The sequence below is a fragment of the Diabrotica undecimpunctata genome, chromosome 8 (assembly GCF_040954645.1).
Source record: "Diabrotica undecimpunctata isolate CICGRU chromosome 8, icDiaUnde3, whole genome shotgun sequence".
Classification (NCBI taxonomy): domain Eukaryota; kingdom Metazoa; phylum Arthropoda; class Insecta; order Coleoptera; family Chrysomelidae; genus Diabrotica; species Diabrotica undecimpunctata.
Genome location: NC_092810.1, coordinates 52134249 through 52157721, shown reverse-complemented (window position 1 = coordinate 52157721; position 23473 = coordinate 52134249). Strand labels below are relative to the sequence as shown.

The 23473-nt window shown below is 32.9% G+C and overlaps 1 protein-coding gene across 3 annotated transcripts in view; it reads left to right on the top strand.

Moving 5' to 3' along the window:
• The window catches only part of LOC140447543 (DAZ-associated protein 2), a 74502-nt gene that overhangs the window by 30704 nt on the left and 20325 nt on the right, over nt 1-23473 (top strand). For all 3 annotated transcript variants that reach the window (XM_072540249.1, XM_072540250.1, XM_072540248.1), the window contains one exon: nt 12847-12948. In XM_072540249.1, coding sequence (XP_072396350.1) covers nt 12924-12948 — 25 coding nt within the window. In that variant the 5' untranslated portion in view covers nt 12847-12923. The remainder of the gene's footprint in view (nt 1-12846; nt 12949-23473) is intronic.

Here is a 23473-nt window from a genome sequence, read left to right as displayed (position 1 = left end):
ATTTATATACCTATCATTACTGTTATTAAATTTTTTATTCAAATTTGCCTTTCGTTATATTTTCTATTTTGTTTCTATAGTACCAGTACACTCACTTAGAAATCATATTCTTTTGTTAAATGTTATTTTTAATTAACACCTTTTCTACGCTATTGAAACTTCACATTTACTCCCACGGTCATCGGATAGTCCCTACTTTCAGCTACATATTGATCGATTATTATTATGATTATTGCATTCTACCGAGCATCGATTTCCACGTCATATTTACCCCAGAAATAAAGTTAAATTATAGGGTGAAATTTGTGTCTTTACGAATACTAAATATTATATTTAAAGAATCTCGTTCCTAAAACTCCAGTGGTTATAGAATGTTTTTTTTTGAGAAAATGAATTAGAGCTATATCGGGATACTTAACTACCCATTGTTACATATTTAAAAATGGAATTATTCGAACTATTGAGCGATGCAACTGACTCCTTGAGTTCTTTCATATTATGTATTGCTGTATTTTATAAAATAACGTCCATAAAGCATTTTATCTTACTTTTCTTATTTTTTTTTTAACAAAGAGCGTTGAATTTAAAGGATCCCTTGCTTTAAGCCTCTTACTGGTTTAAAAACTTTAGAAACTCTCAGTTTTATTATCGCTTTGCATCATGTGTTGAACTTTCCTTATGGTTCCGTGTCCCACGATTTAGTTAATCACAATTAATATCTATCCACAAGGAAAATAAAATTCCTGTAGTTGGCTGTATACCATAAATCACAAAAGTTGTATTTAAAAATCCTTTATGAAAGTTATATAATTAAAAAGACCCTTTCGGGCTACATCACAGATCGTTTTCGGACTAAAAAGTTCATCGTCAGTATATTACCAGGTGTACATGAGTCAAGCCACTAAAGATTTGGGTAAAAACCATTAAAATGGTACAAAATTTATTATGTGTTAATTTTTGTTAAAAAGATGACATCACAGAACGTTGTTTAAGTTATCAAAGCCTATGGAATCTAATAGAGAGTCAGAGGTTACCTTGAATTTACAGTTTATAAAACTCAGCTTACTATAATGTTTACAAATCTCCTTTTTTTAAATTATAATTTGGAAAGTGTTCTTTAAGTTGACTGGAACATTTCCTGGAGTTTTAACCTTACACAAAGTAGAAATTGTAGGGAATGAAGGAATTGTGAAAAGTAGGAGTTACCGTCTAGAACCCATTTAGAGACATTGTCTCAGGGTCAGCAGCAACTCCTATTGGGAGTCTTACATTGCCATGCAGGGTATCTGTTAAAAAATTTTACATCACACCATCTTTTTAACAAAAATGTAACACAATAAATTTTGTACCATTCTAGACGTTTTTAGCCAAATGCTTAGTGGCTTCCCTCATCTACAAGACCTGGTAATACACTGATGATGAACTTTTTAGTCAGAAAACGTTCTACGATGTAGCCCGAAAGAGTCTTTTTAATTATATACCTTTTATAAAGGATTTTTAAATAAAACTTTTTTAACATCTATCCACCTAAACGTTAGCCTTGAGACATTCAATGTTGGACATAGGCCTCTCCTTCGCTTCTTCATTTTTCTCTAACACTGTTAAGTGCATTCATTTCGAACCGACTCATTCACCCATATCATCAGTGTGCCCCACTTTATCGCTTATATGTCCATGTCCTCCAATCTATGATAATCTTATTCCATATTTTGTTGCTTTAGCTAATCATCATCATCAACCTGTACGCGTCCAGTGCTGGACATAGCTCCCTCAGCTGTTTTCATCTGTCTCTGTCTTGTGCAGCTTGCATCCAGTGGGCATCCTCCGCTCTGTAGTGCTTCTTGTCTTGGACTCCACTCGACAATAAGTTTTGTCCATCGGTTATCTGATAATCTGGTGACATGGCTTCCCAATTCCATTTTAGCGTCGTGATTTTTTCGAAGGCGTCTGTTGTTTTTGGTCTACGACGTGTTTCTTCGTTTGGGATTCTATGCGACGTGGGAGCTCACATGTCTGGTTATCTTTGCCCAACCGAATTTCATGTCCTATATATCCACAATATCTCTTCCATCAACAGGATTTAGTATCAGATTAGTCATTATTTGCGTTTTGTTCATGTTACTCAATGACTGAGCTTCTTTCCATTTATGTTGATACCATACTCGTTCAAATCTGCCTTCTTACGTTTTAAAAGTGTGTAAATAGCTTTGGAGAGACGGTGTCTCCTTGCCGTACTCCTTGCTGTATACGGAATTTATACGTTTCTTGTTCAGATAGTCTTACACATTTTAAAGATGACGTGATATTGTCAATATTTTGAGGTGCGTTCCTGTGATGACTTTATTGGAGAATAGTTCATTTGATTACATGAAATTAACATTGACTTGAGAATACCCGATACATACATAAAGAATAGCAATACCATAAATAAGGATTATATCAGAAAAATTTACAGGGATAGGAAATAAATTCACCATTTAACAGCATTTAAAACAACAAACACATTGAGATCTACTTTATCTAAAATTAAACCTTATAATGAACAAGATAGAACAAATGATTGCATTTATAAAATACCTTGTAAATGCGAAAACTTTTATTTAGGTGCAGCACCATTAAATATTATAGAATAAGTGAACATCAAAAATAGAGAATTTGACAGATCTCAAATATGTAAAAAAAGGTATAGAATTCAGTGGAACGATTCAAGTATAATCCTGAAAGAAACAGGTGGTCAAAAGGGAAAAATCAAGGAATCTGCTCTTAATATGTTAAATGAAACCAACTGCCTTACAAATTCTTCGTCAGAATGTAGTAGGATCTGGTAATCAATATTAAAAGAAAAAATCATTAAAAAAATACCACTATTAGTAAGTCAATAACATATCGAGGATACACCATTTATGTTGTAGTATTGAGAGTAAACTAAATGTAAGATTAAATACTTACCACGTTGGGATAGTATTTTTAGCTTTTTTCCTGGTTTTTCGTCATGATTAACAATGAAATTACTAACAATAGAATTTTACTGTCATAATTAGGTGTGGTTGGCACACAAATATCAATTTTCTGATGGATATTCTCAAGTTAAAGTTAATTTCATGTAATAGAATGAACTGTTCTCCAACAAAGTCGTCCCAGGAACGCACCTCAAAAGTATTGATAATCTAAAGGCATCTACTTTAAAGTGTATATATAATATCTGTCTGAATTGTGAGTACGAATCAAGCAGATTAAATAAAATTATTAGAAGAATTTTTTGTATTACCAAGTAACAAAACAAAATAATTTGTTTGATAACGTAAATAATAAGTTTGTTTAATTTTTAACGTTTCTAGTTTGCTTGACACAGAATTCTTTCCAAAGTTAGCAGCTTGTGTCGATCAGCGGACGTATATACATTTTGTAGGGGTTTTTGTTTGTGTCCATTCAAATTGGCCCTAGTTCAGGATTACTTTCAAGTTGACCTTTGGTACAGTTTTCTGTTGAACACTATTTCAAGGAACCTGACCTGATCGCTGAAATGATGAAATGAAATGGTTTACCCATAGCCTGAGTTTTCTTTCTTCCGCTTATTGCTGTAGCTGTTAATCGGGTGTCTGAAGAGTATTAGCAGTGATATGTGTAGGTGTCACTCTCAATCTCCTTCACCGCCCATCGATATGGTTCGATGAGTTTGAGCATACCTTTCGTCGTGCATACTTCATAATGTTCTTACTAGTACAGTGAGGTCTGCGAAAAGTAAACTATGATGGCGAGAATTTTGTATATACAGCACGTGCCTATTTAAAATTTATTTTATAAATTGATCTAAAGTTGATATATTTTCCCAAACTCACTGATTCGTACTTCATTTCTTCTGTTATTTTTGCAATTTTTTTTAATAAGGCACACCTTTAAGAAAATATCTTCCGTAATTATTGTAACCTTTCACTTCTTGATTTTTAATTATCTGCATAAATATTTATTTGCTTCATATATCATTTTTATATTGATAGATATTTCTTTTTATTTAGTAGATATCCTTATATACTTAGTTATTAGATCTGAAAAAAAAAGGTCTGAAAGGCCTGTTTTTTGATGTTCGTCCTATTTTTGTATTTGTTTCGGTGTTTTTTTATTGTATTAACATCAGGTTCTTGAACATATTTATTACAACTTTTTAGTATTTGCAACGAACTTTTTTAAAGTTACCAACTTATCTTTAATATTGATTTACGATGTTCGATAATCAAATCCAGCTGTGAATGTTTTCTGTTTGTTATTTCTCGACATGGTCCTTCTGTAGCCGTCTTCCCTTAATCGCATGGAATATTCGACTCATCTAATTTTTATACCAATATTGACGTAGGATATAAGATATCTTAGTAACACAAACAAATCCGTTTTAATACCCACCAATTTATATAAATACAAAATGGAACGACAATTTTTTTTACGTTATGTTTATAGTTTTGTTGTGATATAAGTTTGATTTTGTATTAAAAGAAGGTATCGAAAGTATTACATTACATATACTATTTTAACTATTTTCAGGGCCGTCCTATTGACAGCAAAATTTTATTATCATCAAAATTTTTACTTGTGTCATTTAGAAAGTAACTGAAATATATTTTTAACACATTTTTTATATCTTTGGTTTGCATGGTTATATAAAAAAGATTTATTTTGCTGTATAAATATATTGGCGTATATGGGTTTTAATATATATGTGTTTTAAAGACGTATCTTTTTGTTGTTGTTTTGAAATTAAGATGCCCTCTTTCCTTTTTGAGCATAATAAATCTTTGATTCATATGCACGTAATCAAAATCATAAAATATATACAAAATTTAACCCCTCTATTAACATGAATATAAATAAGAGTATAATGTCAATAATGTACTGTTTTTAGGCTGTTTTTTGTAATTTTTATAGAAATAAATTAGGTAGCTGTTTATATTCATACAAATATTTTTAATAAAAAGGATGCTAGGGAAAAGTGGCGGACCAGAAAATAAGACAACGCTGTAAATATTGTAGTAGAAAATTACTGTTTCTACATTAATAAAATATTTATAAACGTACCCCCTAATAAATAATCCATTTTGAACCTAAAAAACTAAACATAACCTAAAAAGTTGACTTTGAAATCGAGTTTCTAAGTCATTTCCTGTATTTTGTAGAAATAAGTGACAAAATATGTGAGTTTCTTAACATATTCATCTAACGATTAAATATTACCTACCCAAGCTTTTTTGATTTGTCAGTGCTCAGTGTTGATTACATAAAACAATTACATCTTCTTCTTCTTCAGTGCCTTATCCGGTCCGGATGTTGGCGATCATCAAGGCTATCATGGATTGATACATCACATCAGTGATTATTACATCTTAGTGTTTGGAAAGATAGTTGTTTTATTCCATATCCATTTCGATCCTTGATAAGGTGCTACTATGTTGTCATAGAACTGATTAATAGACCAGAGAAATTCGCAAAACTGCGACTATTCATTTAGTTTTCAAAGACCTCAGGAGCGTACAGAAGTTTTATTTGTGTGTGTTTTTTTTAACTGAAATGAAGTGGACAAATGACGTTGTGTTGCAGGTTCTTGATTTTTATAAACATGAGCCAGTCATTTGGATGACCAAACATAAAGAACATAAAAACTGTAATGCAGTTAATGATGCCTGGAAAAGAATACAAGATAACATATCTGTCCAGTGCACTATAAATGAACTGAAGAGAAAAAAGATTCGCTAATGGCCACACGGCCTAAAAGTTCTCGTTTAAGATCCTGCAACATATGGGTGGCGCTGTATTTACAAAAAAGATTTATATATTTTTTCAGTTTCTGTATCTACAATGCTGTTTTAGTTAATTTTAAATAGAGGTACTTACCTGTTTCGACTTTCATTTAATGATACCATCCACCATATTCTTCTATTTTTTTTAATTTACTTAAATAAGCAGAGCTCATTACAACAAAAGCTGCAGAAGCAACGAGATTTTCCGGACGACCTCTATCCATATTGACTGTCACACCCACACCACTGATTCAGTTGTCAAAGTTTTTAAGAATATTTGCGTATACTTGCCATGTCTGTTCACGCTCGCGTACTTGTGAATTGTACACCTCGTGTGAGAGCCCTAGTTGCCATCACAATCGCAAATACTTGCAAAGTAGGCAAATTGTGTACTTGCCAAGTTTCGTCGTTTGAGTCCGCCTTTAGTGTTTAAAATCAAATAGCGATATTATACATTGCTTATAAGTAAAAAATGACGTTTGATCTTTTGTATATTTTGTTTATAAAATTAAGAGTGTCTTGGACAAATCGTCACTTCTCTGGTCTACATACAATAACAGTATCATATGAGCATATTGTTGTTAATCTTCTTTTTCCTTTTTTACTCATACGTCTCTACATGATAATTTTTAAATTTTTAGTGTCCACGTCTTAGTAGCTATTTAGAGACACCTTTTCAAAGTCAACGAGACAATTTGTTTTGCGTTCTGCAAACTAATATAAAAATGAACTAAACTAAAAATATAAATATGCTAAATAAAAATGAACAATATCTTCTATTTACAATATTTACAGGTATATTCTTACTAAATCCATTACTTTTTGCTAAAAACATCCTGTATTTAATCACTATAACCTTTTTTCACAGGGTGTTTCACATACTTTTGCCCTTGATTAGAACTTAATAGAGAATTAGACTAAAGCATGGTTCTAATAATATAAAGTACTATAAACGAAACTAATATTAGTCAGGTTCAAACCAACAATCGTAGTTCAATGAATATTTATTTATTTAGAAAATCCAACAGACCTTAAAAAACTCGGTCTAACAGTTCGATGAAGATGTAGGGCAAATATTAATAGCGTACCCAAATAATTGTTGTTTTGAAATTAAGAATATAAGATTAAGTAGGACTAATTTCGTTCGTGAGAAATATATATTCAATAGTTTAAAGAGGGTTTCATGGATAATATTACAAGAATATGTCAAATATTACCATTCTAATTGTCGTTTTTAAAAGCTTTGGTTATTTTACAATTAACTACTGTCTACACTCTCCGTTTTTCTTAGATTTTGCTGATTGTCTAATTATTTTCTTCTTGTAGTTCACTGACCGTTACCGATCATTGGATATCATGTTGGCCACCATATTTGCTATCCTGACTTATTTGACAGCTGCTCTAAATAGTGATGTAGCCGATTTCCCGTACCATTGTCTTAGATTTCTCAGCCATGATGTTCTTCTTCTACCAGGACCACGTTTACATTGGATCTTTCCCTGAACGACCAGATGCAAGAGATCATATTTTTCAGTGTCTCATAATGTGACCGAAGTATTCCAGCTTACATCTCTTTATTGTATTGACCAGTTGTGTATTTTGGTTCAACTCTGTCGACCCAGCTTATTCTTGTTAGTCGTCTGTATACTCGTATCTTAAAGGCTTCCAAACATTTAAGCATAGCCTAACTTAGATTCCACGCTTCCACTCCATACAGTAGTACTGGAAAGGTATATCAATATGTTATTCGAACGCGAAGGTTAATACTAAGATCGTAGCTGCAAAGTACGTTTATCATTTTCACAAATGTAGCTCATCCCAGCTCTCATTAATATTACTGCCGAGATACACGAGTTTCTTCACTCTCTCCGGTACGGCATCTCCGACTTTTATACCGTTATCTTGTATATAATTTTGTTTGCTTTCATATATTTAGTTTTCTTTATGTTGAGTTTTAATCCACACTGATCACAGGTCTGGTTTATTTTATTCATGAGATTTTGAAGGTTTACTCCGCAATTAGCTAGCGCTAAGGTATCGTCGGCATATCTAATATTGTTCACGGTTACACCATTCACAATAATACCTTCTGTTGTCTACATTAAGGCTTCCTTAAATATTTCTTCTGTCTACAAGTTACAAGAATAAAGGCGACAGTATACAGCCTTGTCTCACTCCTCTTTATATTTATTTCATGCGACAGTTTTTGTTCAACTTATATTCTTGCCACTTAATGCCAGTATATGCTTTATCGTCTAATCCAGCTGTTTTCAATAAATGTAGCATTTTGTTATGTCGGACTTAGTCAAAAGCCTTTTCAAAATCGATTGCATAGATGTATACATTGATTTATATCTCGGCATCTTTGTATCAGTATTTGGATACTGAACAAGGCTTCTCTCGTATCCAAGCCACTCATAAATCCGAATTCAGTATTGCTAATTCTCTCCTCTAATATATTCTAGCTATGTATTACTCACAGGAAGATCTTCAAAACGTGACTCATCAGACTTATTGTCCGATAATCACTGCGTGCACTTGCACGATGTTTCTTTGCTATTTTGATAAATGTCGACTTTCAAACCAAGCATAAATTATGTTAAAGACACCACACAGTGCTTCAATTCCATTTTCTCCTAAATATTTTAATATTTCAGCACTCACTTCATGGGGGCCAAGTGCTTTTCTATTTTTTGCCGTTTATATTACCCATGTAACCTAAATTTCTGTCATAGATGGACCTATAATGACAATTCTTTTCTGGTACCACTTAAATATCTTCTTTTGCCAGTTCTATCAATGGTAGAACTATTTTCTTGCAGGTCAATAGTTTTATCCGAAGTTCAAAAATGTATACTTGTTATTTTGCACGTTCTTGTGATGTTTACACCACTCTCATGTCCTTTGCTGTTTTCTGTTGTTCTCTATATTATTATTTCTGATGCAATTCTTCATATTGATTTAGTTCTGGATTTTCTGACTGTATTTTGTCGGTGTACGTCATTATTGGTCGACTTACTATTTATATATATTCATTTTACCACATTCTCGGTCGTGCTAACAGAATTAAGAATCAGACATAATCGTCATGTCCTTCATGATGACAAGATGGCTTTCGGAGTTTGAGCCTGTTCACATTGTGCTCTTATCTCTTACCTCATCAGTCAAAAAAATAGATTCTTATTCAACAATCATATTATTGAAACATGTTGGAATTTTATTATTTATTTTATACATTGTTGTAATGACTCCGTCTCTATGGAATTTTTCCGATCCTATTGGCTACCATTGTTTGGCTTTCAAAATTTCTACTAAAGTCCTTTAAGCCACATTCGTGTACCTTTTAGCCATGAATTTAGCTTTTGATCGATCTCACCTTTTCTTCGGTTATCAGGCGAAGAATCTCATAGTGCTCACATCGTTTGATATGAACAACGTACCGAAACACCCCTCTTTAATTGTCAAAAGAAGCGTCTTATATTTTTTCCGTTCGTCAAGAAGCTGAAAGTTGGTCTTCCCAGAGAACACTGATGGTATACAATGCATGTACATTTCGATATTACATCAGGCTGTCTTTTTTATTTTGCTGTTGGTACTTCTAGTTGAGGGTTCAATTTAATGATTACCATCAATGGTTGTAATAGTAGGCGAAGAAATGAAGCACTAAACCTACCAATTTTCTGCATTTTTTGCATTCGATTCAGAAAAGTGGGAGGAAAGTTTGTGAACAAAATTCATGGTGGTAAAATGAAAATTACATTTTGTGTATAAGGAAAATGCATTTCCAAAGCACATAGAAAATGAAAAATTTGCAACTCGGAAAATATCGACAGGAATGAGTTCAATTTTGTTATTTGGGTGGTTTTCAAGGTCGTTGAATACGAATATTATAACAATAATGCTCCTCGAGGTCCCTGGCGCCCACGATGGACCTCGTCTCCTGGATTATGCTAAATTCATTCTAAATCAGTGGAGAGTCATTACTCGGAGGTTTTCTAGGTCACTAAGGCAAATGTGATAACGACCATGGTCCTTGAGCTACCTGATGCCCAGGGTGGAGCTCATGTCCTGAAGTTTTATGTTATTTTATTCGAAATTAGTCAAAAGTCATTATTCGTAGGTTTTATTACGACGGCGTTTGCCTCGAAGGTATCTGGTGCCAAGGGTGAACAGGTCTCCTCTAGGTATATGTTAATAAATATCGTAAATAAAAATAAACAAAAAATTTCAGGAGACAAGGTCTACGCTGGACACCAGATACCTTGGAGATTACCGCCGTCCTAATATTCGTGAATAGAAACCCCAAAAACGCCACGAGTAATGACTTTTGACTAATTTTGAATAAAAGGTCCACCCTAGGCTTTAGGTAGCTCGAGGATATTCGCTGTCATAATATTCGTGTTCATCGACCTCGGAAACCCCCCAAGTAATGACTTTTGACTGATTTCAAATAAGAACAACATAAGACTTCACAAGAGGTTCATCGTTGTTATAATATTCGTGTTCAGCGACCTCGAACACCTATCAAGCTATGACCATCGACTGATTTCGAATGAAAATAACATAAATATCTAGGAGACGAGATCCACCTTGGGCACCAGGTAGCTCGAGGACCATGGTCGTTATCTGGTCAATGATTAAGAATGAAATTAACTTACTCCAGGAGACATGGTCCACCCTGTGTACCAGGAAGCTCAAGGACCATCGTCGTTATTATATTCGTGTTCAGCGACCTCGATAATCCCCGAGTAATAAAATTGAACACAATTATGTCGATAGTTTCTTAGGTGCGAATTTTTCATTTTCTATGCACTTTGGAAATGCATTTTTCTTATGCACAGAATGCAATTTTCATTTTACCACTATGAATTTTATTCACGAGCTTTCCTGACACTTTCTCGAATCGAATACAAAAAGTTTCACAGCGATTCATCTTGCTGCGGAAAATTGGTAGGTTTAGTGTTTCATTTCCTCGCCTATAGGGTTTCGACACTGCAACGATTACTACTCAGTTCCTTATCTCAAGTTCTTGGTATATACTTTATTGATTCTTTTACTTTATCCATATTAAAATTTCTTTCCGTATATTGAAGGAATGTTTCGAATGTACATCAAATACTGTTGGAGAAAGTATTCAAAACTTGACGAAAGTATATAGGTAATTTATCAATGTGTCAGTTATTAGATGATACCTATTGTGATAAACGTAGTTTAGTTCGCATCCAATACAGGTTTTTCATAGGGACATATATGTAAATTCCAAAATTACCTTAACAGAATTGTCAAAAAATGTGTGATGATTTCAGTTTTTTGTACTAATAGCCCTACAATACGTCAGTTAAATGTTTCTTTTCAAGTTTACTGCATTAGATATAGTTTATATTCCATTCTACCTTTCTCAGTTTAAGGAATATTTTTTATGATCTTGTAAATTGTTCAGATTCTGCTCGGTAGCTGTTTATTCGCATATAATTTTGTAGAACGTTATTGTCTTTTTACGATTGCGTACTTGGTTTTTCTTATTTGTACCTATTAATAGACTCATGTTTTACATTCCAAATTAAATTTTATTAGCTAGTTCCTAGATGTAGTCGTAAATATGAGTCACGGTCAGTGTAATAATTTCATTTCTAAGATATCTGTGAGGGCATAGTTACTGTACATATTTTGGTACTTGACAAGTTTTTTACTTAAAGGTGATTGAAAGTGTTCATTCATTGTAGATAAATAAAGTACACTAAATTCTTCTTTTGTTTGGTTTGCCGCTTTTCCAAGATTTGCTGCCATACTTTTTTCAATACTTTCATATTTTTAACCTTCTCGTGCTATCTTATTTCATTGATGTGGTCATTATTTTTAGTCTTCTTTTTAGGTATCGTTGCTTTTTATATTTTTGTAACCCATCTTTACAAAAGTCTCCCGTTATTATGATGATACATTCATGTTTAGGTACTACTATTAGACTGGCGGGTCCCAGTCCAATATTCTTTCCGGTCCACCTGTGCTCTGGCATCCTTTGTACATGCTCCTACCACCTCTGTTTTCCATTTTTTTTTTGTAATTGAGCACTACTTCCATTCTGTTCCATATTTCCTCTGTTCTTATTCTATCCGCTTTGGTGATTTGTAGACATCTTCTTATAAAGTCCAGTTCAACTGTTCTTATTTTATTTCGTATTGATGTTGTCATTGGCCATCTGCTCTATATAGGGTAATATTCATCACTGTGCTCTGAAAGATCCTTTTTCTTGTTTTCTTTGATTGGGGTGTTGTTCCATATCACCCCATGAAGTGTTTTCGTGGCTTGTTTTTCCTGTGCTATTTTCATTTCTATATCTTTCATACAGTTACCATCTCGGCTTATCATTGACCTTAAATACTTAAAAATCTTACAACTCTCCATAGTCTCTTCTTCTAAACTTACGTTCAAATCTGCAACCTCGGATCCAATATATAAGTATTCGGTCTTACACATATTTATCTTGAGTCCCCTAGCTCATATTCTTCCTTTAATTTCCTTCATATATTCCAAATCCTGCCTATCTGGTGAAAAAATGACTCGGTCATCTGCGAAAAGTAGTGAAGAGTCATAATATCATCAACGTTTTGACTATATACAGATTTGAGATCTTTCTGTGCGGTGCTGCGTGTTTAAAAACATTGTAGGATACGAGTGGTATAACATTTTATAATATTACCACTCCACTTGTTAAAAATAGTAGGTTTTCAGATGGAAATCTTACCCAAAAATTTTAAAGTTTTACAAGTTCTTATTTTAATATTTTTTGTTTTTCTTTTTTTTTTTTGATATATTATAAAATAAAACGCAATTAAAAAAGTGTCCGTTGAACTGCGAAACCTGGTTTGAAAACCACCACCGGCAATCGAAAAGTGAAACATTCTGTGCAGTATTTTTTACACCACACCTGAAAGGTTTTCTCAACTTCTCAAATTTCCTAATTTCACTTAACAGTAACAGAACTTTTTGAGTTTGGTTTGCATCTATCTGTTTGTCTGTATAAATTGTATATAAACCCTAGAAATTTTTATTGAATTTACAGCCATTGGTGGCGCTGGTCCTCCACCATCAAGTGGACCCTCATTTACTCCCCAACCTCCGCAGCAGGCTAATCCCCCAATGCCGACTACTCAGCCTTATGGTGGTAAGTATTTTTACAGGTTAAAGAGAATATACAAAAAGGCTTTCAACAGATGCGGTTGTTTCGAGATCGACGTAATGATCCGAGAGCCGGTGATCAAAACATGTGACACAATTCTAAAATATGATTTTTAGATGGCGCTAATGGCATTATTATCGAATATTTCTGTAATAAAAAACTAATTAACATCTATGTCGTAAATAAAACTGTTGTGTGTTTAGTTTATGCACAGATGTTTGGCCATTAACAAACTAATACTAAATATTATATATAGTATAATAAATTTTGAGAGGATATATTATTGAATTTAATTGTAGTATTTACATCAAATTATACTAATCTTCCATACTTATAGAAATAAACATAGACATCAAGGTTAACCCATGTGTCAAACGGAAGTTCTCAATTAAAACCGCTTTACAGCTCGCAAGAAAACTTGCTGCAATTTCTTGCCTGTCTAACTTTCATGCAAGTCTATTGCAAGGTCTTTATGTACGATTTTACAGCTTACAATGCAAATTTTTACCCTTAACATAACTTGTATACTTTTGTTTTTTTTTTTAAATTACTTATTGCTCTTGGGAACTCTTGGGAAAAATTGAACACTTAATCGCAAAGAAATCTATATTTCGGCTAAACACAAACTAATTATTACTTTAAGTACTTAGCTACATAATATAGACTTGCTTGAAAACTTGCATAGAAAATGGCAACAAACGATTATCGCGCAATTGCAAGAAGTTGCAGGAAATAATCGACTGACGTCATACTGCGCACGCCTTTAGGCAACTTTCTTGCGTCTTGCAGGTATAATTGCAATCTGTAAAAGGGACTTTAGAGGGATCAACTTAGGTCCTCCAATTTTTCTAGTGATTGAAAAAAAAAACACTTAGCTAATATAAAAATTACAGTAAAATTATTTTCGACTTCGTGGTGTTATAACCTTCCATAAATCAGTTGGTAGAGCAATGGACTGTAGTGGAATTACCAGAGTTATCATCCGCAGTTCGATGGTTTAAGTCCGGCTCGAAGGATTTTTTTATATTTGTATCCATAATATATTAAGAACTTCTAATATATCTCTCTTTAAGCAATTCAGCTTGTTCATTAGCGGTTGCATTACTAATAAAAAACTTTAGAAACTACAAAAACGTCAGGTTTAATCAAGTTGCGATTCTTTAGTCCAATAAATTTTGAATGGTATTGGTATCAACAATAAGAAATATAGGTAACAGTAGTTAATATAATGTGAAATTTAAAATCAATTTATCATAAACATGCCGCTATTTTAGTGCTCTATCCATTAGCAAAAATCATTTGACTAAGAAAAACTTCTAATAATAATCTAGAAAAATCAACTGATACAATGACAGTACAACCGGGTACCGAAGAGCCAGACATAATTCTTGAACGTCTGACCGAAGTTTCACGACTATGCATCCTTTATCCAGAATAATCTAATAATACTGTTACTATAACCAGAGCTGACAGAGAGGGACAAAATATGATAAAGAGAAAACAAAACCGCAAAATAATAATATGAAAGTAATATGTATGTCGATCCTATAGGTTATGTCCGTCCGTCGGTCCGTATGTCTGTTCAGTCCTATATTCAAAAAACTGTAATAGAGAAAAACTGACGACGCATTCCGATTCAGCACTTATAGCTATTGCGGCAAAAATTGTCAAAACGAAAATACTCACTTCCGGTTCTGGGAAAATTAATAAAAACAGTATAACTCGCAATATTCGATATATACAGGGTGTTTCAAAAAAAGGTAACCCCGTCTCTAGGGTAGGTAAAAAACTGAAAAATAATTGGGGTTTGCTTAGTAAAAAATTTTTGTAACGCCATCCGTTTTCAAGATATAGGGCGTTGAAGAAAAAACGCATTTTTTGCCGAAACTACTGGCAACATTCTAATGAAATTTTATACGAATATGTTTTGGAAGCTGATACATCCCATGAATTTGTTTTTATATCTGATTCTCATAGAGGGCGCTAGTTACACGGATCGTACTAAGTATTAGTCAATATAACTTTTTTAAGAGTATAATTATTAATCAAAATTTCAAGTAAACTTAAACAGCATTCAATTTTACACGAAAAAGGTACTCTTGGTAAAACTCGATACTGTGTACCGTTTTCGGAATATTTTGATTTAAAAATTATGAAGTAATAATTGATGCTGGTAGTAATGATAAAGTTCTAATAGGTATACCTTTATTTTCTCATTTATTGACATTTATTGATTGTTATGACGGTAAATCAACAATAATTAGAGTTTTGAAACCTTGTTATTTGTAAAATCAAATCAAAATGTACTCAAATGTTGATACACTGACATGTTATTAACCTTAAGCGAATGTTTAGGATGTTCTAGTGCAGCTGTGACACGTTATGCAGAAAAGTTTCCTAGAAGAAACTTACCAAGTAAAAAAACATTTAGAGCCGTTGAACGACGTTGTCGAGAAACAATTAATAAAGAAAATAATATTTTAAATTTACTTGATCAAGATCCAACAGTTAGCGTAAGGAATATAGCAAGACAAACAAATACTTCTTCTTCAAGTACTTGGCGGATACTGAAAGAACAGCAATTACATCCTTATCATTACAGACAAGTCCAAGAGCTCTTGCCAGATGATCTACCGGTTAGAGTGGATTTTTGTGAAACATTGCAACAAAAAACAGCCCACAATCCAAATTTTTTAAAATGCATTCTTTTTACGGACGAGGCCACCTTTACGCGACAAGGTATGTTTAACTCCCATAATGCACACTACTGTTGTGATGAGAATCCACGAGTCAAAAGGGTATCACATTACCAACACTCATTTAAAGTTAATGTTTGGGCAGCAACTTTAGGTAACAAATTAACAGGTTATCATATTCTACCTGGAAATTTAAATGGTGATATGTATCTTGATTTTTTAAACAATTCCTTATTCGAGATATTAGAAGATTTAACGCTAAACGAGCGAAGATCTTTATTTTTTATGCACGATGGAGCTCCACCACACTTTGATAGAAGGTGTCGTAATTGGTTGAGTAATCATTTTCCGAATCGATGGATTGGTAGAGGTGCAGAAGCTCCGATTCATTGGCCTCCTCGGTCATGCGATTTTAACCCTTTGGACTACGCAGTTTGGTCGTATATTAAGGAAAAAGTCTATGCTACAGAGGTAAATTCACGCCAAGAATTGGAAGAAAGAATTCAACGTCAATTTAATGACATCATAGCTGATCCCCTACCGTTTAGAAGGTTAATGGAATCTTTAGAAAAAAGAATAGACTTGTGTATTCGCGAAAACGGAGGGCATTTTGAACACTTACTGTAATTGAATTTTATTTTATGTTCTTAGTCATTAATTTAATTTTCTTCTTGTGAGTTTTGTTTAATTACTAACTATTTTATACCAGCATCAATTATTACTTCATAATTTTCAAATCAAAATATTCCGAAAACGGTACACAGTATCGAGTTTTACCAAGAGTACCTTTTTTGTGTAAAATTGAATGATGTTTAAGTTTACTTGAAATTTTGATTAATAATTATACTCTTAAAAAAGTTATATTGACTAATACGTACGATCCGTGTAACTAGCGCCCTCTATGAGAATCAGATATAAAAATAAATTCATGGGATGTATCAGCTTCCAAAACATATTCGTATAAAATTTCATTACAATGTTGTCAGTAGTTTCGGCAAAATCGTAAAAAATGCGTTTTTTCTTCAACGCCCTGTATCTTGAAAACGGATGGCGTTACAAAAATTTTTTACTGAGCAAACCCCAATTATTTTTCAGTTTTTTACCTACCCTAGAGACGGGGTTACCTTTTTTTGAAACACCCTGTATATAAACGTATTTTGACAAACTATTTATGATTAGGTGCAAGAATACGTTTAAAAACATGTCTTGGTTGATTTCTAGTGCTCCACTAGAAATAGTACGATTTGTTTTTCTGGAAATAATAATAATACATTGAAAAGTTCAATTATGTAAGATTTATTGCATTTTTGAGAGGAGTGATGTGTTGGGTGGGGGTCAGGGTCAAGAATAAACTTAAGTTCAAGTTTGTGGGGTCGATACCCTCGTCCCCCGACCGCCATCTTGGAAAAAGAGGTGCAAAGGGTTTTCGCGCTGTATTGCGTAAACTAACAACCCTACAGAAAATTTTAGACATTTTTTGTAGCAAATTAAATTGTCTACAACTTCATTTGTATTACTTTTAATCGTAAAATGGAAAATAAAAAAGTTATAAAAAAAATAACTTATTTTTGAACAAATTTTTTTTGGGCCTTGAAACTTTTTTTCTGGTCATTTAACTATAAAATGACATCAGAGTAATATTATAGGGGATTTTTCAACGAATACTTTTTACTACAAATTTCTTTTAATTTTATTAATTTCTCTGGGTTTTAGAGCACTCCGAAGTTGACCGGGTTCTGGAATACTCGTAAGAATACCATAAAAATGAACCATTAGGTTTAGTTTTCTATTATATATTTTTTTATTCATATAATTTATCATTTTGTTAACATTCCTATGTTATTATTTGTTTATTGTCGACCTTTTTCCGACCACTTATTAGGTAACCTGGACCTGGAGGCACGTTTTTTTTAAGTGGTATCCCCATTAGGCCTAGGACAATTTCCAGGCGAGACAATATTGAGCATAATTTATTTAAAATAGTAATATATTTAAAAAGTTGTTTTTTCATTTTCTTTCGATTGTCCAGGCTGTGTTTCTAATTCAGTATCGAAGGTGAATGTTTTTGGAAGAACGGAACTTTGAATTAGCGTTATTGTGGGTAATTCTTCTTCCAATTTTTCGATTAATTTTGATATTTCCGTCACGTTACTGCAGGTTTCACCAGAGCAATTGAGCAACACACAACACTGCAGAGCATTTGATGCCTGCTTTTCGACAACCACACATACTTTCACAGTTTCCCTTGCGTCTGCAGAAAATTAATTTCATAAGTTCGGAGGATGCTGGAATTTTGAAAGTTTTGATAGATATACAAATTTTTCCATGCTTTTTCCAGTCCCAATTTTCATCATCGCTGTGTTTCCTGGTGATAAACTCTAGACTCTCGACTGTGGAAAAGAGCTGCATCTTGTGTTGGCGGAAGCGATAATAAGTTAAATGTATTTTTGTTCAAAGTCTTGGCGAATCGTTTGTATCTCATGCTGTCAGAGAATCATCTTTACTTCCATCATATAATAAATAGACGAAAATAAATTCGCCAACGATATGTCATGTATTGTAAAATGATCAGAAAAGAAGTTATAGGGCCCAAAAGAAAATTTTTTCAAAAATTTTTAGTTATTTTTGTTTATTATTTTTTATTTTCCATTTTACAATTAAAAGTAACCCCAATAAAGTTGTAGACAATTTAATTTGCTACAAATAATATCTCATATAATTTTCTGTAGGGTTGCTAGTTTTCGAGGAAACAGCGCGAAAACACTTTGCACCTCTTTTTCCAAGATGGCGGCCGGTGGACAAGGGTGGCGATCCCACAAACTTGAACTTAAGCTTATTTTTACCCTCCCAATATACCAAAAAAATAAAATTTGCGTCCTCTAAGAAGCACGCTAAGGCCTAAAAATTAAAACATTTCAATGTAGTATAAAGCTGACCACAGAAAGGAGTTGCAGGTTGTGTTGGAAAACCGCATGTCATCTGTGGTTAGTTTCACTCGTACATTAGATAAGATCATGTTATTGCAATTTCAAACAAATACGATAAAACGATAAAGCTCAATATCATACAAGGATATGCCCCTATATTACCGTGTATATATATATATATATATATATATATATATATATATATATATATATATATATATATATGTTGCCAAGAGAAAAACTCCATAATTACAAACACGTTTTACAAACTACAAATGCAAGGACTGTTGATTGTAAACCCCACAAGATTGGTTAGAAATAAGATAAATTGCTTTTTAATAGATAAAAGATACAGAAACTGTATCAAATCAGCTTAACCCAGACGCTGAAATGTATTCTGATAGGACGAGTTCATATAAGGAATGTTCACATTGGAAAGAACAGTAAAAAGAAATCAATTTGATGTTGAATATTTGCAGAGACAAACTTAACTTCAAAGATAAAATAAATTATATCTAAGCGCTTGAACAAAGGGGAAACCATAAACTATTTTGTCGTCCATGTATACTATCGAGTTCTAATGCTTTTTATGAAATATTATTGAGAAATTTAACTGGTCTTAATAATTTAATTAATAGTTAAAAAATTAGCATATTATACGGGTGTCTAACCTTCTTAACATTTTTGTCGTACATTTTTTTGCGTTTTTCCTTATGATCGCCAATATACATTTAAAAGATCTACCTGCAAAAACGCCCCTAGTCCACCAAACATACTACTATATTGTTTCATGTTTTTACAAAATTTCACGCCTCAAAAACTCATAATAACTTAGCAATATAAATTTAAAATCTTTGTATTTTAATAATTTCAAACTATCGAAGAAGTGCGCGAAAACTTGTACCTCATAAAGTATGTTTCTGTAATGCCAGATCTCGTATAAAACTCGCCATTTTGTTTATACTGGTTTTGATACAGTTTTTGAAGATATAGTACTACAATACTATAAGTATTGTTTAATGCCATTGTGTAAAAGTCCCCATCATCATTCTGGCTTTACAACTCTGTCTGGGTCCTAGCTTCCTCAAGACTTTCTCTACAGTCATCAACATACACGTATTCCCATATTTCTCGTGTCTTCATCCATTCCAGGAACTTTGTTCTGGGTCTTCCTCTTCTTCTCTGACCAATGCGTCTATCAAGGAGCGTTTTTTACGTCCTGTCGTCAGACGTCTTATCTTAATATGTTTTACGTTATCTGGTTCCTGGTATATTCTAAAAAGTTTGAAGTTGTATCGTCTTCTCCACACTCCACTATCATTCACTATGCCATAGATTCGCCTTAGTACTTTTCTTTCGAAACATCCTAACATGTTTTCATTACTTTTTGTTAGAGTCCAGGTCTCTGAACCATATGTTAGGACTGGGCGTATTACTGTTTTGTACAGTTTTATTTTTGTATTTTTCGATATAATTATAAATTTAAGGAGGAGATTGAGCCCAAAATAGCATCTGTTGGCCGTGCAAATTCTGCGGTAGTATTATTTTCAGTGTTAAGAAGCGTTCCCAGGTATACAAATCTGTTCACTGCTTCGATTACGTCGTTTTCTATAACAAGTGGTCGTAGGATTTGTGATTGCGTGCTTATTTTCATATACTTCGTTTTGTTGTTTATTATTACAGCCTTTTTGTAGCTGATTCTTTTAATGCTACATACGCCTCTCGTACAGCGTTTTCGGTCCTCCCAACAATATTGATGATTTATTATATATTGCACTGATTTATTATATATTGAACCAATGGTGATGATTTGTGATCAGTCTCCCAGATCAAAGATTCAGACAGTCCCCCTGAATTCGTACTCTACATTCAAGTTTTTCAAGAGTTAGTTTTGTTAAATTTGCCAACTTATTTGGTATTCCTAGCTCTTTCATTGCTTTAAACATTTCCCTTCTATTCACAGAGTTGTAGGCTGCTTTGTAGTCTATAAATATGTGATGAGTATCAATGCCATATTCCAGTGTTTTTTCTAAAATTTGTCTCAGGGTTGCAATCTGATGAATTGTTGCACCTCTGAAACTATGTACTGTGGAAAATATTTTATAAGCTGCATTTAGAAGCGTCATTCCTCTGTGGTTAGATCATTTAAAGATATCTCTTTTTTTGTGTAAGGTGCAACAGATTTCAATATTCCAATCATTGGGGAGAGATTTCTGTATCCATATTTCTTTTCTAAGCTGCTTTAATGCCATTATTCTATCGTGGCCACCTTCTTTATATAGTTCAGCTGGGAGATTATCTATTCCGGGTGATTTGTTTCTGGCTATTTTTTTAACTGCATCTTTAACTTCAAGAATCGTTGTGGTTTCTCTTCCTTCTCGTCTGTTCCCCTTACCTTATCTCTTTCGTCTTCCAGGTTTTCTTCTTCTTCCTCTCCATTAAGTTAAAGTATTCCACCTATCTGTTCAATACATCTTTCCTTGTTGATAATAGGTCGCCATTCTGACTTCTGCATTGACTTGGGGTTGCCTTGAATTATTTTCTGTTGATGTTAACTGTCTTATAGAATGCTCTGAATTATTTCTCTATGTTGAGGTTTTCTATATATTTAAGTTCTTTATTTAAGTGGTTTCATTTTTGTTTTTCTTTTGTGTATCCTTTTTTCTTCTCTTCTCTTTGTCTGGTGATTCTCTAAAGTTGTTTTAGTTCGTCGGGTAAGCATCTTTCTGTAGGCTTCATTTTTTTTTGTTGCATTCTTGCATTCATCGTCAAACCAATGATTTTTTCGGGCACAAATTTCTGTTTTTATTTCATCTTTCGCTGCTGATTCAGCTTAAATGTCTTCTTTTATTCTGGTCCAGTAGGAGTCTATATCTGTCTGGCCTTCTTCATTTATATTTTGATTTCTTGGCCTGTTGGTGATGTTTTCCGAGTACCGTTCTGCAATTGTCGCATCTCCCACCTTTTGCACATTCCATTTTTTTTATATATATTTTATTTTTACTGGTGTTTGAAATTCTAGCGCTCAATGTTGAGATTACTAGGCAAGGATCTGAGTCTATGTTTGCGCGTTTATAACTTCTGCGTCTATTCCATGCCTTGAATCTATTAAGATGTAATCAATCTGACTCGTTGTTCTTCTATCACGAGAGGTCCAGGTTACCTTGTGTATGTTCTTGTGTTCACAATAGATGCTAGCGACTGTCATATTTAGTGCTGCTGCTAAGTTTATCAGTCGTAATCCATTGTCGCTACTGATATTATATAGCTATGCTTTCCTGTCGTGGGCCTGAAAACTCGCTCTCTTCCTATTCTTGCATTAATGTCACCTAATACAATCTTATGTCATTTCTGGGACATCTTCTGTAGACGTGCTCTAGGTCTTTGAAAAACTGTTCTTTTATTTCCTCTGGTTTGTCATCAATTCCGCCCTGTGCCCCTCAATCTTCGTGTTCGGCCTTCTTGACGCCATTCCCGATAGCATCTTACCACAGTGTTTAAATTTCTGTGAACCCTACTCGCAATTTCCTGAAAAGAAAGTCCGGCTTCTCTTAGACCAACTATCCGCCACTTATCACACTAAACAAAGAAAACCTAAACTGATATAACTGAAATCCTAATCATTGATTGTTTTTGCCAAGATAAGCCTCTATACTAAATTTTATTAAAATAAAATAATGTTTAATGGGTGTTCGGATTTTTATGTCACTTAGTTTATAGAAGTGATATATTTTACGTGAAATGTACGTGAAAAAGTATTATAATTTCATGTTTTAAAAGTGCTGGCTCTCGGTCTTTAAAATTGACCTAACTTCGTCGTGTCGCGATCAATAGTGTTTTTTGTATGAAAGGCAAAATCATAATTTGTTGTTGGCCTGTCAGTTTTCAATCAATTTGCATAGTCAATTCACGTAGCGCTCCTAAATAAACGTACATAAATAACCAAAATTTAAGGAATCGATATAGAATATAGAATCAGTTCTACAGAGAATATTTAGTAAGGATGAATTTTCTTTTACTTGGAAAGTTTGTCTTGAATGTGAAATATCGATTTTTGTGCCAAATACTACATTTTGTTTCGTACTAAAAATAATTAAAGTGGAAGCATAAATTTCGGTTTAGTAGTATATAATTGAGAAGTTATTATTAGTATTAAATGCAGTGATAGTTCCAAAAGTGAAGTTGTTATTTTAAGATGTGATTTTTGGCAGTTCGAGTATTTTAACGTTTGATAAGGTTTGCTCAATAAATATATCTTTATTTTTTTTTATTTTAGTTCTTTGTTTTTAGTGTTTAATGAAATTATAAATATTTCTACACACTATCCAATAATGCTTGTATGAATTTTTTTTATCATTAGCGATTGATATAAAATTTTGATAAATGTCGTTTTATTTAATAAAGCTTTTTACTTTTCTCAGAATCTAGAATTTTTAAATTTTAAATCATCAACCATGAATGTTACCAGAAGTATATTTCTAAAAAAATTTTTAATTAAAGGTGATTAATTTACAACATCGCATTTAAAGCGACGAAATCATATTCCACCTATCAACTTTGCAGGGGCGTACCAAAATAATATTTTAATTATTTATTTAAACACATAAGTAATTACGTAAAAATTAAATATAAAACCGATATATAATTAATTAATTATCATGTGTGTTTTGACAGGTATTATAGAGTGCCTAATATAGTACTTCAAAAACAGAAAACTTTGCAAAATACTTCTTTTTTTATTAGACTAAACAATCTGAAATTTTAACATACGATCTCGTCGGTACACTTCATTCTCTATTTATAGAATTGCCGTGTGCTGTAAACGTTATATTTGTTTTTGTTAACTTGATTTGAAAGTTTCCTTGTGTTTATTTGTTTTATATTCCA